At 48.5% G+C, this 19,010-nt stretch overlaps 1 protein-coding gene across 7 annotated transcripts in view; it reads right to left on the bottom strand.

Annotated features, from left to right (window-relative positions):
• The window catches only part of rexo4 (REX4 homolog, 3'-5' exonuclease), a 44,397-nt gene that overhangs the window by 10,576 nt on the left and 14,811 nt on the right, over positions 1-19,010 (bottom strand). For 4 of the 7 annotated variants that reach the window (XM_072488925.1, XM_072488923.1, XM_072488924.1 and 1 more), the window contains exons 2-5: positions 14,320-14,555; positions 12,299-12,621; positions 10,725-10,889; positions 3,219-3,412 (exon numbers count right to left, since the gene is read on the bottom strand). In XM_072488925.1, coding sequence (XP_072345026.1) covers positions 3,219-3,412; positions 10,725-10,889; positions 12,299-12,621; positions 14,320-14,555 — 918 coding nt within the window. Of the gene's footprint in view, positions 1-3,218; positions 3,413-10,724; positions 10,890-12,298; positions 12,622-14,319; positions 14,556-17,643; positions 17,896-19,010 lie in introns of those variants that run through there. The other 3 variants (XM_072488919.1, XM_072488921.1, XM_072488922.1) reach the window with 3 other exon arrangements.

Genomic DNA, 19,010 nt, shown 5'->3' on the forward strand with positions numbered 1-19,010 from the left:
TAGAGAGATGCTACATTGGCAACCCTCCGGCCCTCTGGGGGCAACACCATACCCAAGGAGGTTTGAAAATTTGTGCACAATTTCTTCTGACATCCCTTGGGATGTAAATCAGAGCCCCAATATCCATTCAACTTTTGAGTTCCACACAATTTTGTTGAGCACTTTTTCCTCATCTGGAGTTATTGTCTCTAACTGCTCCATCTCCTCCTCACACCCTTTTCAGTCCAACAAGGCACAGGCGGATTTATTTTCTCCCACCCCTCCTTCCTTACATCAACACTTCAAATATTTTATTTCCGAGGCTTTTATAAAATTCTTCACAACCTCTCTTTCTGACTGACTTTCTTCACATGACATCTTAACTTTTCTAATCGTTTTTTTTTGTTGAAAATATGTTATTGAAGCATTTGTAATTTTCACAGTTTAACACATTAACATTTCTTAAACAACCACGCAGCCGACACATGCAAAACACCTAAAAGAGTAGAAAACAACGTCCCCTACTACCCCGCCCATCTCCCTAATTACCCGTATACGAAGTTCCCTGTCCTTATCTAACATTGCCATGCCTGCCGTTTTACTCCCCTCCCCACCCTTTCTCCCCACCCATTACTGAAATCAAGAAATCGATGAACGGTTGCCATCTCCGGGCGAACCCCTGAGTTGATCCTCTCAAGGCGAACTTGGATTTTCTCCAGACTGAGAAGCCCTGCCATATCGCTGACCCACACTCCTGACTTCGGGGGCTCGGAGTCCCTCCATCCCAGCAAAAATCCATCTCCGGGCCACCAGGGAGGAGAAGGCCAGGACATCGGCCTCCCTCCCTCCCCACTTCTCTAATCATTTTTAATCCCTCCTCTGCAACAGCTTCATTTTGTCACGTTTTGAGCATCAGATCTGTCATCTACCAAATCTTATTTTAACTTCAATTAATTTTCTCATCCAAGGCGACTCAGCCCAGTTGACCATAGGCTGCTTTCCCCTTTGAGGGGGGGGAGCTGACTGGTCGTGATTTAACCCGAGGATCACCACACCTCAGACGAGGGGAGATGTTGAGATGCCTTCATGAATAACCACAGCCGGTACGGGGACTGAACCCACACGTGAAAGTATTGGTTAATCAGTTCCTTAACCAATCCGGCAACCTGTAATTATATACCACCTTTTTGAATTAAATGTCCCAAGGTGCTTCACAGGACCATTACCAAACAAAATTAGGCACAAAGCTACGTAACCAGTTATGAGGACAGGAGATCAAAAGTTGATGAACGAGGCAGGTATAAACAAGTATCTTCGGGGAGGTAGAGGTTTATGCAGGGGATTGCAAAGCTTCGGGCCCAGGCAGCTGCTCACGGCGTATTGATTAAAATCAGAGAACGACAAGAGGCCAGAGTTAGAAGAGCATAGCGATCTCAAGAGGGCTACAGGGTTGGAGGAGGTTAGAGAGATAATAGAGAGGCGAGGCCAACGAGGAATTCGCAATTAAGGATGAGCATTTTACAATGAAGGCATTTGTAGATGTTAAGGAACATATTCCCACAAAATGTGAAGCTTTAATGTGATGACACAAAGCAGGGTGGGAGGGGGAGCTGTAAGGAGGATGCAGAAATGGTTCAGTGTGATTTGAACAAATTGAGTGGGAAATGAATGGCAGCTACAGTATAATGTAGATAAATGGGAGGTTATCCACTTTGGTAGCAAAAAGAGGAAGACAGATTAGCGGAATGGCTATGAATTGAGAGAGGCGAATGTGCAACGTGACCTGGGTGTCCTTGTACAACAGTCGCTGAAGGTAAGCATGCAGGTCCAGCAGCTGGTAAATAAGGCAAATGGTATGTTGTCCTTCATTGCGAGAGGATTCGAGTACAGGAGCAGGGATGTGTTGCTGCAATTGTACAGGGTCCTAGTGAGGCCACACCTGGAGTATTGTGGGCAGTTTTGGTCTCCTTATCTGAGGAAGGATGTTCTCGCAATGGAGGGAGCACAGCGAAGGTTTACCAGGCTGATTCCTGGGATGGCGGGACTGACACACGAGGAAAGATTGAGTCGGTTAGGATTCTATTCCCCCTGGAATGAGAGGGGATCTCGCAGAAACCTATAAAATTCTAACAGGACTGGACAGGGTAGATGCAGGAAGGATGTTCCCGATGGTGGGGGTGTCCAGAACCAGGGGGTCACAGTTTGAGGATACAGGGTAGTCCATTTAGGACTGAGATGAGGAAAATTTCTTCACCCAGAGAGTGGTCGGCCTGTGGAATTTGTTACCACAGGAAGTAGTTGAGACCAAAACATTGCATGTTTTCATGAAGCAGTTAGATTTAGCACTTACGGCAAAGGGGATCAAAGGGTATGGGGGGGAAAGCGGGATTATGCTATTGAGCGGTTGATCAGCCATGATCATAATGAATGGCAGAGCAGGTTCAAAGGGCCTATTTTCTATGTTTCACATTTGTTTAAAGTTTTATTGGCCAATTTTCCTTTGCCATTTATTAGCACTAATTCATTTTTCATCTTCTTGAAATTGGCTTTCTCGCCTCAGTTTTTCAACGCAGTGATCGCAGTTTCCTCAATGTTGCCCACTTAATTACACACTTGCCCCACTTTATTTCCCAGAGCTGGATGCAGTTCTATACTTCTCCTTCTCCCCCCCCCCCCCCCCCCCCCCCCCCCCCGCCCCCCCCGCCACCCTGCTGGGATAGAGGCACGCTGATCCAGAGATCTGTGTTGGGATAGAGGCACGCTGATCCAGAGAACTGTGTTGGGATAGAGGCACGCTGATCCAGAGAACTGTGTTGGGATAGAGGCACGCTGATCCAGAGAACTGGACTCTACCACAGTCTATATTTGGTCGTACATTTGATGCACAATAAAACGCAAGAACTCTAGAATAGAGAGCAGGAGAAATTAGCGATTGAAGTGGGGAGACCACGTCCACATTCCAGAATAAATTACACAGGTAGGAAAATGATGATAAAGAGAAATGGGAGCAGAGTGAGCACAGGGGAGTAAAATGTTGCTCATAAACAGGATAAATTCCAATAGGTTGAATAGCCAGCTTCCGGATTGTGATATCGGAATTTCTGTGCTTTTGCTAATTTCTTTTCTCTAACTTGTTAATTTATCTCTTCCTCTATCCCCTTTCCAATGGGATAAGGGCAAAAATCCTTTCGAAAACACTGCAGAAATATTTGAAAGCAGAGACTCAGGAGCCACCTCACCAGTCTTCATGTCACGTGGTCGTATTCCGCTAACCCACGTCCTGTAATCCGTCACCTTTTCAGTAGGTTTCACATATTTGTCATAAACGCATTTGCCAAATTGGTTGACAATGGATACCCGTGCGAGAATGCTGTCCACCTTGTCCAGCCCAACGCCGACCATCTCGCAGTCCAGCGCCACAGCTTTAGTCAGTCTGCAAAAACAGCCGTAGGGTTATCCAGACAAACACTGCAGTCTTAATCACTCTATTTCAGTTTGAAGTACTCAAAGAGCAGACACAATCCCAATAAAACAAAACACAATGTCCTATCATTACAAAACTCGGGCTCAACCATCACAGAGTTAGATACACGGTCCCTCTACACTGTCCCCATCAAACACTCCCAGGACAGGTACAGCACGGGGTTAGATACAGAGTAAAGTTCCCTCTACACTGTCCCCATCAAACACTCCCAGGACAGGTACAGCACGGGGTTAGATACAGAGTAAAGCTCCCTCTACACTGTCCCCATCAAACACTCCCAGGACAGGTACAGCACGGGGTTAGATACAGAGTAAAGCTCCCTCTACACTGTCCCCATCAAACACTCCCAGGACAGGTACAGCACAGGGTTAGATACAGAGTAAAGCTCCCTCTACACTGTCCCCATCAAACACTTCCAGGACAGGTACAACACAGGTTAGATACAGAGTAAAGCTCCCTCTACACTGTCCCCATCAAACACTCCCAGGACAGGTACAGCACGGGTTAGATACAGAGTAAAGCTCCCTCTACACTGTTCCCATCAAACACTCCCAGGACAGGTACAGCACGGGGTTAGATACAGAGTAAAGCTCCCTCTACATTGTCCCCATCAAACACTCCCAGGACAGGTACAGCACGGGGTTAGATACAGAGTAAAGCTCCCTCTACACTGTCCCCATCAAACACTCCCAGGACAGGCACAGCACAGGGTTACATACAGAGTAAAGCCCCCTCTACACTGTCCCCATCAAACACTCCCAGGACAGGTACAGCACGGGGTTAGATACAGAGTAAAGTTCCCTCTACACTGTCCCCATCAAACACTCCCAGGACAGGTACAGCACGGGGTTAGATACAGAGTAAAGCTCCCTCTACACTGTCCCCATCAAACACTCCCAGGACAGGTACAGCACGGGGTTAGATACAGAGTAAAGCTCCCTCTACACTGTCCCCATTAAACACTCCCAGGACAGGCACAGCACGGGGTTACATACAGAGTAAAGCCCCCTCTACATTGTCCCCATCAAACACTCCCAGGACAAGTACAGCACGGGGTTAGAAACAGAGTAAAGCTCCCTCTACACTGTCCCCATCAAACACTCCCAGGACAGGTACAGCACGGGGTTAGATACAGAGTAAAGCTCCCTCTACACTGTCCCCATCAAACACTCCCAGGACAGGTACAGCACGGGGTTAGATACAGAGTAAAGCTCCCTCTACACTGTCCCCATCAAACACTCCCAGGACAGGTACAGCACGGGGTTAGATACAGAGTTAAGCTCCCTCTACACTGTCCCCATCAAACACTCCCAGGACAGGTACAGCACGGGGTTAGATACAGAGTAAAGCTCCCTCTACACTGTCCCCATCAAACACTCCCAGGACAGGTACAGCATGGGGTTAGATACAGAGTAAAGCTCCCTCTACACTGTCTCCACTAAACTCTCCCAGGACAAGTACTGCACAGAGTTAGATACAGAGTAAACCTCCCTCTAAATGGTTCCTTCCAAACTGTTGTGGATTAGGATACTGCCGTGGTGAGCTTTGGAGACCAGGCGACTTCCTCGTCTGTAGTTTCGGCAAATCTGAGACCAGGTGACTCCCCAGCCAAAGAATCAGAGTGTGTGCAGATCTTTAAAAGCCACAGTCAAGGACTGGACAGCTGGAGGGTACGAGTTGTTTTTTGTTGTGTTAGTAAAATGGTTATTTGTAAATCAGTTTGCACCTGTAAATAAACAGTTGTTTTCATCCACTGCTCGTTAGCTGGGGCTTTTGTTATTACATTGGCGACAAGGAGAAAGGAGGCACTCCAATTGCAAGGACAAGAGAGTAAGGTCCCTCCAGTCGAATTCAATGCAGTTTCAGCACACTACAAAAGAAATATCATCATGCTGTTTTTTGGTAACCTTGAACCTTTTGATGCAATTGAAGAATGCGTGCCATACATAGAAAGTATGTGTTACAATATAGGGATGTACTTCTGAGGCTGTATAAGGCTCTGGTCAGGCCCCATTTGGAGTATTGTGAGCAGTTTTGGGCCCCGTATCTAAGGAAGGATGTGCTGGCCTTGGAAAGGGTCCAGAGGAAGTTCACAAGAATGATCCCTGGAATGAACAGCTTGTTGTATGAGGAACGTTTGAGGACTCTGGGTCTGTTCTCGTTGGAGTTTAGAAGGATGAGGGGGGATCTTATTGAAACTTACAGGATACTGTGAGGCCTGAATAGAGTGGACGTGGAGAGGATGTTTCCACTCGTAGGAAAAACTAGAACCAGAGGACACAATCTCAGACTAAAGGGACGATCCTTTAAAACAGAGATGAGGAGGAATTTCTTCAGCCAGAGGGTGGTGAATCTGTGGAACTCTTTGCCGCAGAAGGCTGTGGAGGCCAAATCACTGAGTGTCTTTAAGACAGAGATAGATTGGTTCATGATCAATAAGGGGATCAGGGGTTATGGAGAGAAGGCAGGAGAATGAAGATGAGAAAAATATCAGCCATGATTGAATGGCGGAGCGGACTCGATGGGCCGAGTGGCCTAATTCTGCTCCTCTGTCTTATGGTCTTATATCAGTGCAATATAGAGGGGGAAGAGAAACCAGGAATGTTTTTTCCCCTCAGCTTGTGACACCCAGAGGTACAGCATAATAAGTATGACCGACCCGGAGGCCCCTGGTTCAAAATCACTTACCAAACTCGTGGAGTTGGTTAGGAATCATTATAATCCAAAATCCTCCATCGTCCTTCAGAGGATCACATTTAATTTGATGGGGAGGGCCCCAGGAGAATCTATCGCGGTCTTCATGGCAACATTAAGAAAACTGGCAGAATATTCCGACTTTGGAACATCTCTGAATGATATGTTAAGGGATAAACTGGTGGGTGGGATAAATAATGTGGAATCAGAGCTAGACGTAAAAAAGGCTTAAAAATTAGTCTTGTTGATGGAAAGTGCCAGATAAGACGCTTGTATATGGTAAGGGGGGTGGGGAATAGAGGAAAGAATACCAGCCACCTGAACAGAATGTGTTGACGTTAGCAAAGTGACACCGTTAACCATGGTATTGCTAGTAAATGGATGCCCTTTGATGATGGAAGTGGACACCACGGATTTGGCGACCGTCATAGGCGATCAAACTTACCGTTACTTATAAAACAGTATGGGGCTGGTTTAGCACAGGGCTAAATAGCTGGCTTTTAAAGCAGAGCAAGGCAGGCCAGCTGCATGGTTCAATTCCCGTACCAGCCTCCCTGAACAGGCGCCGGAATGTGGCGACTAGGGGCTTTTCACAGTAACTTCATTGAAGCCTACTTGTGACAATAAGCGATTTTCATTTCAACTCATTTTTTTTCAAAAACAGGATTCAAGCCACTTATACAGGAGAGGTATTAAATTCAAGTGAAGCACAATGCTCCCGGTGGATTACAGACAGCAGTCAGCTTGGCTCCCGCTTATTGCAGTGTTGGGATAAGGACCATGTTTAATGGAGCGTGATTGGCTCCAGCATGTTAAATTATTTTTATTTTTCCAATTAAGGGGCAATTTAGTGTGGCCAATCCACCTACCTTCACATCTTTGGGTTGTGGGGGTGAGACCCACGCAGGCACGGGGAGAATGTGTAAACTTCACCCGGACAGTGAACCAGGGCTGGGATCGAACCCGGGTCCTCGGAGCTGTGATGCAGCAGTGCTAACCACTGCGCCAACAGTTTTAATTAAATTAAACTGGATAGAGATATTCAAACTGGGCGAGGGGGAACCAAGATATAGGGGCGGTCATTGGAAATACCCGGAGGTATTCCAAGAAGAACTAGGAAAGATAAAGGGGCTCCAAGCTAAGATATACGCAGACCCTGAAACCACACCGGAGATTTTACAGGGCAAGGCTAGTCCCTTATTCCATGTTGGAAGGGGTGGAAGCAGAATTTAAATGCCTTGAAGTCCTAGGCAGCATAATACCAATGCAGTTCGTACAGTGGCCGGCATCTCGCATTTCTGTCGTCCAACTGGACAAAACAGTCCACATTTGCGAGGAGTATATAAACTGTCAATCGAGCAACCAAATTAGCCCGATATCCCACACCCAAGATCGAGGATCATTTATGCTGAACCGCCATTTACTAATAGAGTGACTTGCTATTTACTGAATTAAATGAGTCATGCTGCTTACTTGCAACTAGAATTAGATGAATCATCCCAAGAATATGTGACCTGCACAAGGGCTTTACGAATATACCCGTTTACCATTTGGAGTATTGTCAGCATGTGCAATTTTCCAACGCACCCATGGAGAATTTATTACAAGGATTAACAAAGCTGCAGTTTATTTAGACGATGTACTAATCACCAGGTCCACGGTAACACTCAGCCAACTTGGAGGAGGTATTAAAGAGGTTCACAGACACCAGTTTGCGCTTAAAGAGAGAAATGTTTCAAGCCAGTGAGGTAACCTATTTGGGTTACAAAGTAGGTGCAAAAGGACTGCACTCTTTGGAGGAAAAGGTAGAAGTCTTAAGGGAAGCTCCTGCTCCAGAAGATACTGCAGAATTGGAGTCCTTCTTGGGGATGATGAACTGTCACAGCAGATTCATCCCAAATTTAACCACCTTGTTAGCACCTTTGCATACCCTACTGAAGAAACACAAGTGGTTTTGGAAGGTGCCTCAAGATGAGGCTTTTAATCAGGTAAAGTAACGACTTCAGTCCAATGGTCTATGGTCCATTTCGACCCCAAAGAGGAGCTTGTCCTTACCTGCCACATGTCTCCATATGGAATTGGAGCCATTCTTTCACAGGTTGAATGATAAAAAAGTGAGGCCGGTCGCTTCCGTGTCCAGAACCCTCTTATGAGGCAGAGAAGAGATATTCCCAGATTGCAAAAGAAGGGCTGGCAGTTGCGTTCAGCAACAAAAGGTTCCACCAATATGTACATGCAAGGTATTTCAATATGTACATGCAAAGGTATTTCACAATAGTGACAGACCATAATCCATTATATGGTTGTTCAAGGAAGAGAAGGCAATCCTTCCCATTGCCTCTGCCCAGATACAACGCTGGGCCTTAATGCTCTCAACATCCGGGTACAGACTGGAGCATCGACCTGGGACCCAGGTGTAATGTCGATGCTTTGAGCAGTCTTCCATTACCGGTGAGCTCAATCCCCCCACCAGTACCAGAGGCTGTAATGATTCTAAACTGCTTCGAAACGCTGACTGTACCTGCAAAACAAATCAGAACTTGGACACAAAGAGACGCTGTTCTGTCGAAATCAAGAATATGGTATTAAATGGGGTTTCTCAGGTCCAGCTTCAGAGACAATGAAGCTTTATTTGGCCCGAAGGGACGAATTGTGCTGCGGCGACAGTGCGTGCCTATATGGCTCATCAATGGTTGTTCCAAATCCCTGGAGACGATTATTATTGGAAGAATTGCATAATGCCCACCCAGGCATATCTAAAAATTAAAATACACAGGATCTGCTCAGACGAGGGGGAGCGTAACAGACATCAACAGACGCTGAAAGATGCCCTCGTACAAATGGGATATGGTGCTCGACTCGTCGATCGACAGTTCCAACGCGCCACAGCAAAAAAAACCACACCGACTTCCTCAGAAGACAAACATGGGACACAACCGACAGAGTACCCATTCAGTCTTTGATCTCCAGGTAAACCTTCTCCAAGGCGGCCTTCAGGACGCGCGACAACGCAGAATCGCCGAGCAGAAACTTATAGCCAAGTTCCGCACACGAGTACGGCCTCAACCAGGGCCTGGGATTCATGTTGCATTACATTCATCCCCCACCATCTGGCCTGGGCTCGCAAAATCCTACCAACTGTCCTGGCTTGAGACAATTCACACCTCTTTAATAGGGGTTACTCCCATCTCTGTATCTGTAAAGACTTAATTACCTGCAAATGCTCGCATTCAAAGTATCGTCTTGCACCTTTGACTTTGTCTATGTATATGTCTCTGGAACCTACCACTTCATTCACCTGAGGAAGGAGCAGCGCTCCGAAAGCTAGTGATCTGAAACAAACCTGTTGGACTTTAACCTGGTGTTGTAAGACTTCTTATTGTAAAAATTAAAATGCTGACAAGGAGCTACGTTTGGTGATCCAGCATCGACGAACATTGTCGAGCAATGTGACCAATGTCAGGGGCAACGGAAATTGCCCGCTGCTATCTCTCTGCACCCATGGGAATGGCCTGGTAGGCCTTGGGTGGCAGTGCACATTGACTTTGTGGGTCCTTCCACGGGCTCAATGTTCCTTTCATTGGTGAACACACACTCCGAATGGATGTACATGTACCAGATGGAGTCCACTGCCTCCTTCACAACGGTTGAAAAATTACATCGGTGTTTTTCCGTTCATGGAATACCCAAGGTCCTGGTTTCAGATAATGGTCCTGCTTTTACCAGCATGGAGTTTCAACAGTTTATGGTTTTCAATGGTATGAAACACATCAAAACAGCACCATCCCCCCCGTTGTCCAACGGTTTGGTAGAACGGGCTGTACAAACGTTCAAGTCCGGGAAGAAGAAACAGTCACCCAGCCTCCATAGATACCAAGGTTTGGTGATTTTTGCTATCTTACAGAACCACTTCACACTCAACATCAGGCATTTTCCCAGCAGACCTGCTAGTGAGGCGTTGGTTAGGTAACAGGCTGAGACTCATGTTGCCAAATTTAGTGGGAAAGGTGAAGTCCAGGCAAGATATTCAAAAGGGAAACCATGATTTATCAAAGGGAGAGAGAACATTTGAGGTGAACGACCCAGTTTTTGTTAGAAACTTTGGAAGTAGTCCAGGCTAGGTCTCGGAGATCATTGTGGTGGAGACGGAGCCAGTATCGTACGAGGTAAAAACCCAGGAACGATCCTGAGAAAACATTTAGACCATTTGAGAGAAAAAAAAAAGAGCTTTAAAAAAAAGAGGCAGTAGCAGCATTAACCCCAGACATGCCCGCCGTTAGTACTGACCAAATTATTGAGGAGATGTAACAGGTCGTTCTAGGCCCAGAACCTGCTCCTGTCGGGCTGGGGAAGCAGCTGCCAAGGAACTACCTGCACCAGGTAAACAAAGAGGCTGGTCGAGCGAGACAACTCCCGAGGAAAGGCCCCAGCCAGTGATATTTTGTCGCTTTCAAAGTAAACTAAAGTCCCCCAAAAGACGGAGATCCTGTAAATAAACCGCTGTCGTGGTTGCCTGGAGTTTTCGTTATCACAGATACCAGTGTTATTATTGTTGCTCACCACTTACCCTTCAAAAGCTCCATCTTTAACCAGAATGGTTTCCAAATTTTGGACCACTGGGCATGGAATTCCGGTTGCTGTCTCTATCTGTTGCCGAGCAACATTTGCAGCTTTTGGTCCCATTGCAGCTTCAATGTCATCTGGATCTACGTCATCAAACCAGATATCAGGCCTGCCAAAGAACGAGGACAGTAAGGAAGCTGCATTGAAACTAAACACACAAAACAACACTGGATTCTGTTCCTGCTTGTAACTATACCAGCTTAAATAGCTGATGCAGCGGGACCCTAACAAATGCTGGGGTCTGGTCCAGGATCCTAACATTAGTTACACTGTCCCAGGGTCACTGAAGTCAACAGATTCAACAGAAATTAACAGGTTCAAAAACAGCTTCTTCCCCGCTGTTACCAGACTCCTGAATGACCCTCTTATGGACTGACCTGATCTCTCTACACATCTTCTCTACTGAGTAGCACCACACTCCATATGCTTCACCCGATGTCTGTGTCTATGTATTTACATTGTTCTATCGTATGCCCTATGCGTTTCATGTACGGAATGATCTGTCTGGACTGTACGCAGAACAATGCTTTTCACTGCACCTCGGTACACAGGACAATAAACCCAAATCCAAAAGTGTATTCCAGTGGAAGTAGTTAACACAGACTAGAGATTAAAAGCGGTTCATACGGATCAATCTCCCAGCACAAAAGAGGTTGAAAGATCTCCTACTGTTCCGATCTTCCCAGAGTTCAGGTGACTGTTAGATCTCCTGGGGAGTGTGGTGTATGGAATGTGTGGCCAGCTGGTTTGATCGGTGTGAAGTCGCTGCCTTCAAGAGGCAGGGAGCTGGGCGGATTCCTTACTGGGACAGAGATCACATCATAAAGAAGTGTCTTTATAAACACATTCCACCTGACCTCCTGCATTGGTTCACGGAGAGGGATCAGAGAGGAGTTTTTCCTCATTAACTCGGGGGGGGGGGGGGTTTGTCTTTCCAAGATTACATGGCTGTCAAGAGGGGCAGGGATAAGTGCTGTATCCTGGGGCACTAGCCATTCCGAGGTGTAGGATGGGTTGATGAACTAGCGATTTCCACCTGTCACCTCCATCTATTCAATTAACAATCGAATGTCAACAATGATCTTCTCCAGATTGCACCAAGAGCCAGGCTTGTCCCTTCTGCAAAAGTAAGACAGCACACAAACAGGCCATTCAGCCCATCTTCTACATCAGCAGTATCCTAACCTCATGTGCCAATCTGTTCCCATATCCCCCTTTCCCTTCAATCACCCCACAAACCTGGTTCTTAAATATTGACCTCTGCTTCAGTCACTGGCACTGGTCACCAATGTAATTACCTCAAAGCCCCCTACTCGCTCTCCTAAAGCGTACACATCCCTCAGTTACTGGAAACAGCATATTGCCAACTACTCTATTCCATTCTTTCAGAATTTTAAACCGCTGGTTAATCGCCTCTTTACCGACTCAACTCAAAGGAGAACAGCTTCTGCAGTACAATGGAGGGGGTCAGGTTGTGGGGGTGGGGTGGAGGGAGGAAATCATTTCGCAAACACTTACTCTGTGTTGTTCTGAGTTCCGAGTTCAGCTTTGGTTCTTTTTATCTTCTTATTGGAGCTACTTCCTTCCAGAGGCCCTTGACCGTTGCCCGTCCTCTTTTCCTTGCTCTGCTGTGATCCCTGGATCATGATTTTACCCAGTTTCAGTCCATTTCCGTTCAGCAGCACATCTGTTGTTTGACAGTCCGGCTGCCGCTGGCTTGCAATCCCTTTCCCTTTCATTTCTTGGTGACTCGCCTTCTCCGCCGCAACCGTTTCTCCCTTTGTCTGGATCTTGGATTTGCTTTCCGGGGCTTTCTTGGCATCAGTTGTCGGATTCATCAGCTGATTGAAAATTACAGCCCTTCACGTGAATAAGTGGCCACAACTCACACGTTGTAACAGAAACAAGCAACACACAAACTCGGGGTGGTACAGTGGCTCAGTGTTTAGCACTGCTGCCTCACAGCGCCAGGTCCCAGGTCCAATTCTGGCCTCGGGTGACTGTGTGGAGTTTGCATTTCCTCCCCGTGCCTGCATGAGTTTCCTCCGGGTGCTCCGGTTTCCTCCCACAGCCCAAAGATGTGCAGGTTAGGTGATAAATTGCCCTGTAGTGTCCAAGAGGTTAGGTTGGATTACAGGGATAGGGTAGAGACATGGGGTTAAATGGGGTGCTCTTTCCAAGGGCCAGTGCAGACTCGATGGGCCGAATGGCCTCCTTCTGCACTGTAAATTCTATGATTCACCCTGTAGCTGTGATGTATTCATTGCGATTTCCTTCCCAATTCTACCTTCTCCACAAACCTTTCCAAGAAATGTTACTTTAGAAAGTAAGATTTGGGGATCCAGTATGCGAGCAATTTGAGACATGACATGTGGTGAGTGAAGCAGTTTTGGGGGAGAACAGGCATCTTGGTCCTGTGTTTCCCAAAGTACTGTCCCACTGGGGTTTTCCTCACCTCACGTCTGAACCTGTTGCAGACTCATTGAGACTGGCCATTGTAACAAGTCAAAAATTCCATTATCAGTGTACCATGGGACCGCCAGAGTGATAGAGGGTGAATCAGCAGGATCTTCGCCTTTCGTTATCGAGCAAGTTCTGCGCAAGAGACTAAGCTGAAACTCAGGATTGATAAGCAACTTTGAGAATATTATATATCCATTTCTCCTGCTTCCCTGTGCACTTCCCCAAGCTGGCGTATCCTTCAGCTGTGGTCAGAACCTGTGTGGCACAGGAACACGTCTCATCATAAACCAGCTCACCATCTGTACATCTCAATCCTGCTGTCCTTGCACATCAGGACTTGTGTGAATCCAGTCCCACACCAACCTGGCAGTCACTCTCTCGGTGATGCACTAACATTGTGTGAACAAGGTGGGATGTTTTTGGTTCAGGAAAGGCATAAGCCTGACCCTTTTCCAATAATGAGTATCCAATTCTTTTTTTCACCAATAAGGGACAATTTGGTGCGGCCAATCCACCTACCCTGCACAGCTGTGGATTGTGGGGCGAGACCCACGCAGACACGGGGAGAATGTGCAAACTCCACACGGACAGTGACCCGGGGCCGGGACTGAACCTGGGTCCTCGGCGCTGAGAGGCATCGGTGCTAACCACTGTGCCACTTCCCTCCCCCCCCCCCCCCCCCCAACCCTTGTTGATAACTTAGTCATCTCAACAATCTCTAACTCCAATTGTGAAGCAATCGCTGGCTCGGGTGACACAGGTTAAGAGAAGTCATCCCAAGGGGATTTTCTTTGACATTATCTTTCTGTAAAGCTCCCAAGACTGGCTCACATCCAGTTTTCAGTCAAGGCAGCATTTTATCATAAAAATTGCTGAGATGTGGAGGGGAGAGAAAGGTAGGTTCCATATTCTAAATGCTCAATCTCTCTCTCGCTGCACAGTCCCTGCCCGACCTGCTGAGTATTTCCAGCATTTGCTGATTTTATGAAGATGAAAATTTATGTTTGGTGCAACATTTTTAGTTCAGATTTCTGCCCCTGCAGTACCTTGCTTTTTTGTGTTTGTTTAAGCCTTACCTGTTGGAGTGCCTTCCAGTTGGAGGAGTACTCCACTGCAGCTTTAGGCGGCAGCACAGACCCCATTTTCTTTTTGGTCACGCTTGTTTCCTTGGCCCAGAATCTCTTCCTCTTGGACTTCTTCTGGCTGCCCATCTCGGATTCAGCCGACACTGCACTGTCCACTCTCGGGTCAGGCTTCGCTTCAGCCATTGTCCGCTTGCCGTCTACTTGCTCCACAAGGCCAGTTAACCGACCTACAAAGACAGGACCGTGCAGAGAATCAGACGTGAGGAGCCACTCGGCCTTCTGAACCTGTGCTGACTCTTCGAAAGGGAGTTGGCTTGACTTCCCCCACAGACCTGCAAAATATTCTGCTTCGAGTATCTATCCAATTCCTTTTTGGAAGTTCCTATTGAACCTGCTTCCACTGCCTTTTCAGACCGCGCCTTCCAAATCACAACAATGCATCATAAATAATTCCCACATCTCATCTGTCTCTTTTGTCAATCAACTGACATCTGTCACTCTGGTTACCAACCCACCTACCAGTGCAAACGGATTTTCCTTCTATACTCATACTCAATTTTGCACAGCTTGATTTAATATCCTCTTCACTGTCTCTGCCTTCAGCAGCATCCCAGCTTCTCCAATCTCACAACAGAACTGAACTCACTCATCCCTGAACTATTCTGGTGAACTGCCTATCCAAGGTTTTGAACACCGCCCTGTAGCATAATGCCCAGACCGAGACAAACTACGCCACCTGTAACCAATGATTCATAAATTTTAACCTGAATTACTGCCAAAATCCACCAACACTCCCTTGTTCAGTTATGACCTCAATGACCAAACGCCAAAACAGAAAGCTGCCAAAAGAAAAGTAAACTTCAAAATAAAATGTAAAAGGACCTTTCAGAACTTCCAGGTGACCCAAATTAATCCACACATTGAAGCAGTTGGTCAAACCAGTCACTGTCAGGCAGCCATTGCACACAGGTAAAGCTCACAAACAGTTGTGATACTCCAGAAAATCTATGGTCTGATGTTCAAGGGATCAATATTGGGTTGGATTTGTTTATTGTCACGTGTACCGAGGTACAGTGAAAAGTATTTTTCTGCGAGCAGCTCAACAGATCATTAAGTACATGAGAAGAAAAGGGAATAAAAGAAAATACATAATAGGGCAACACAAGGTACACAATGTAACTACATAAGCACTGGCATCGGATGAAGCATACAGGGTGTAGTGTTAATGAGGTCAGTCCATAAGAGGGTTGTTTAGGAGTCTGGTAACAGTGGGGAAGAAGCTGTTTTTGAGTCTGTTCGTGCGTGTTCTCAGACTTCTGTATCTCCTGCCCGATGGAAGAAGTTGGAAGAGTGAGTAAGCCGGGTGGGAGGGATCTTTGATTATCCAGGATTCCCAGACTAACACTTCTGCTTCTCTTCAACTATGGGATATTCACATCCATCTTAGAGTTCAGACAGGGCCAGGTTTATCTGTGTTTACCCTCTGACAGTGCGGCACTCGCTCAGTACTGACCCTCTGACAGTGCAGCACTCTCTCAGTACTGACCCTCTGACAGTGCAGCACTCCCTCAGTACTGACCCTCTGACAGTGCAGCACACCCTCAGTACTGACCCTCTGACAGTGCGGCACTCCCTCAGTACTGACCCTCTCACAGGGCTGCATTCCCTCATTACTGACCCTGACAGTGCAGCACTCCCTCACTACTGACTCTCTGACAGTGCAGCACTCCCTCAGTACTGACCCTGACAGTGCGGCACTCTCTCAGTACTGACCCTCTGACAGTGCGGCACTCCCTCAGTACTGACCCTCTGACAGTGCAGCACTCCCTCAGTACTGACCCTCTGACAGTGCGGCACAGCCTCAGTACTGACCCTCTGACAGTGCCCATTCCCTCAGTACTGACCCTCTGACAGTGCGGCACTCCCTCAGTACTGACCCTCTGACAGTGCCCATTCCCTCAGTACTGACCCTCTGACAGTGCAGCACTCCCTCAGTACTGACCCTGACAGTGCAGCACTCCCTCACTACTGACTCTCTGACAATGCCCATTCCCTCAGTACTGACCCTCTGACAGTGCGGCACTCTCTCAGTACTGACCCTCTGACAGTGCAGCACTCCCTCAGTACTGACCCTCTGACAATGCCCATTCCCTCAGTACTGACCCTCTGACAGTGCGGCACTCCCTCAGTACTGACCCTCTGACAGTGCCCATTCCCTCAGCACTGACCCTCTGACAGTGCAGCACTCCCTCAGTACTGACCCTCTGACAGTGCCCATTCCCTCAGCACTGACTCTCTGACAGTGCGGCACTCCCTCAGTACTGACCCTCTGACAGTGCAGCACTCCCTCAGTACTGACCCTCTGACAGTGCAGCACTCCCTCAGTACTGACCCTCTGACAGGGCAGCACTCCCTCAGTACTGACCCTCTGACAGTGCGGCACTCCCTCAGTACTGACCCTCTGACAGTGCCCATTCCCTCAGCACTGACCCTCTGACAGTGCAGCACTCCCTCAGTACTGACCCTCTGACAGTGCGGCACTCCCTCAGTACTGACCCTCTGACAGTGAGGCACTCCCTCAGTACTGACCCTCTGACAGTGCAGCACTCCCTCAGTACTGACCCTCTGACAGTGCAGCACTCCCTCAGTACTGACCCTCTGACAGTGCGGCACTCCCTCAGTACTGACCCTCTGACAGTGAGGCACTCCCTCAGTACTGACCCTCTGACAGTGCAGCACTCCCTCAGTACTGACCCTCTGACAGTGCGGCACTCCCTCAGTACTGACCCTCTGACAGTGCGGCACTCCCTCAGTACTGACCCTCTGACAGTGCGGCGCTCCCTCAGTACTGACCCTCTGACAGTGCGGCACTCCCTCAGTACTGACCCTCTGACAGTGCAGCACTCCCTCAGTACTGACCCTCTGACAGTGCGGCACTCCCTCAGTACTGACCCTCTGACAGTGCAGCACTCCCTCAGTACTGACCCTCTGACAGTGCAGCACTCCCTCAGTACTGACCCTCTGACAGTGCAGCACTCCCTCAGTACTGACCCTCTGACAGTGCAGCACTCCCTCAGTACTGACCCTCTGACAGTGCGGCACTCCCTCAGTACTGACCCTCTGACAGTGCAGCACTCCCTCAGTACTGACCCTCTGACAGTGCGGCACTCCCTCAGTACTGACCCTCTGACAGTGCAGCACTCCCTCAGTACTGACCCTCTGACAGTGCGGCACTCCCTCAGTACTGACCCTCTGACAGTGCGGCACTCCCTCAGTACTGACCCTCTGACAGTGCAGCGCTCCCTCAGTACTGACCCTCTGACAGTGCGGCACTCCCTCAATACTGACCCTCTGACAGTGCAGCACTCCCTCAGTACTGACTGTTTTTCTTACTCGGTGTGAAGCTCGTGTTCTGGGGCCGGATGTGGTGCCGTCTGCAATGGATTCCGTGCAGAGACTTCCGGTTCCGGTCCTCGCCGATATCCCTTCACCGAATTTCCATATCCGCGCCGAGCATGGCCCCGTCCCCAGTAAGCGTCACTCCGATAGCCCCTCCCCCAGAAAGCGTCACTCCGATTGTCTCGCCGCACGGAGCGTCACTCCGATAGCCCCATCCCCAGTACGCGTCACTCCGGTAGCCCCTCCTCCAGAAAGCGTCACTCCGATAGCCCCACCCCTAGTTCGCGTCACTCCGGTAGCCCCTCCCCCAGAAAGCGTCACTCCGATAGCCTCGCCGCACGGAGCGTCACTCCGATAGCCCCTCCCCCAGTCAGCGTCATTCCGGTAGCCCCTCACCCTCAGGGACAAACACAGTGACAGAGATCCCCTTCACCCTCAGGGACACACACAGTGACAGAGACCCCCTCACCCTCAGGACACACACTGTGACAGGGACTCCCGCACCCTCAGGGACACACAGTTACAGAGATCCCCTTCACCCTCAGGGACACACACAGTGACAGAGACCCCCTCACCCTCAGGGGAAACAACTGTGACAGACACCCTCAGGGACACACACAGTGACAGATATCCCCCTCACCATCAGGGACACAGTGACAGAGATCTCACCCTTTGGGACACACAGTGATAGAGACCACCCCTCACCCTCAGGGACACACAGTGATGGAGATCCCCCTCACCCTCAGGGACACATAATGACAGAAACCCCCTCACTCTCAGGGGGACACACAGTGACAGAGACCCCCCTCACCCTCAGGGACACATAATGACAGAAACCCCCTCACTCTCAGGGGACACACAGTGACAGAGACCCCCCTCAACCTCAGGGACACACAGTGACAGAGACCCCCCTCAACCTCAGGGACACACAGTGACAGAGATCCCTCTCGGAGTGTGGCGACGAGGGGATTTTCATAGTAACTTCGTTGCAGTGTTAATGTAAGCCTACTTATGACAATAAGGATTATTATTATTAAGGATTGAATTGATTTGGTTTATTGGATTTGAGTTGGGGGGGCCGAGCTATCGGAGTGACGCTAACTGGGGGTCGGGGCCACGCTCTTGGCGCGGATATGGAAATTCGGCCAAAGGATGTCGGCGAGGACCAGAACCGGAAGTTTCTGCACGGAAACCTTTACAGACGGCACGGATTTGTGTACCGACGTACAGTGAAAAGTATTGTTCTGGGTACATTCCAGGCAGATCGTTCCATACATGAAAAA

Source organism: Scyliorhinus torazame, chromosome 22 (assembly GCF_047496885.1).
Source record: "Scyliorhinus torazame isolate Kashiwa2021f chromosome 22, sScyTor2.1, whole genome shotgun sequence".
NCBI classification, from domain to species: domain Eukaryota; kingdom Metazoa; phylum Chordata; class Chondrichthyes; order Carcharhiniformes; family Scyliorhinidae; genus Scyliorhinus; species Scyliorhinus torazame.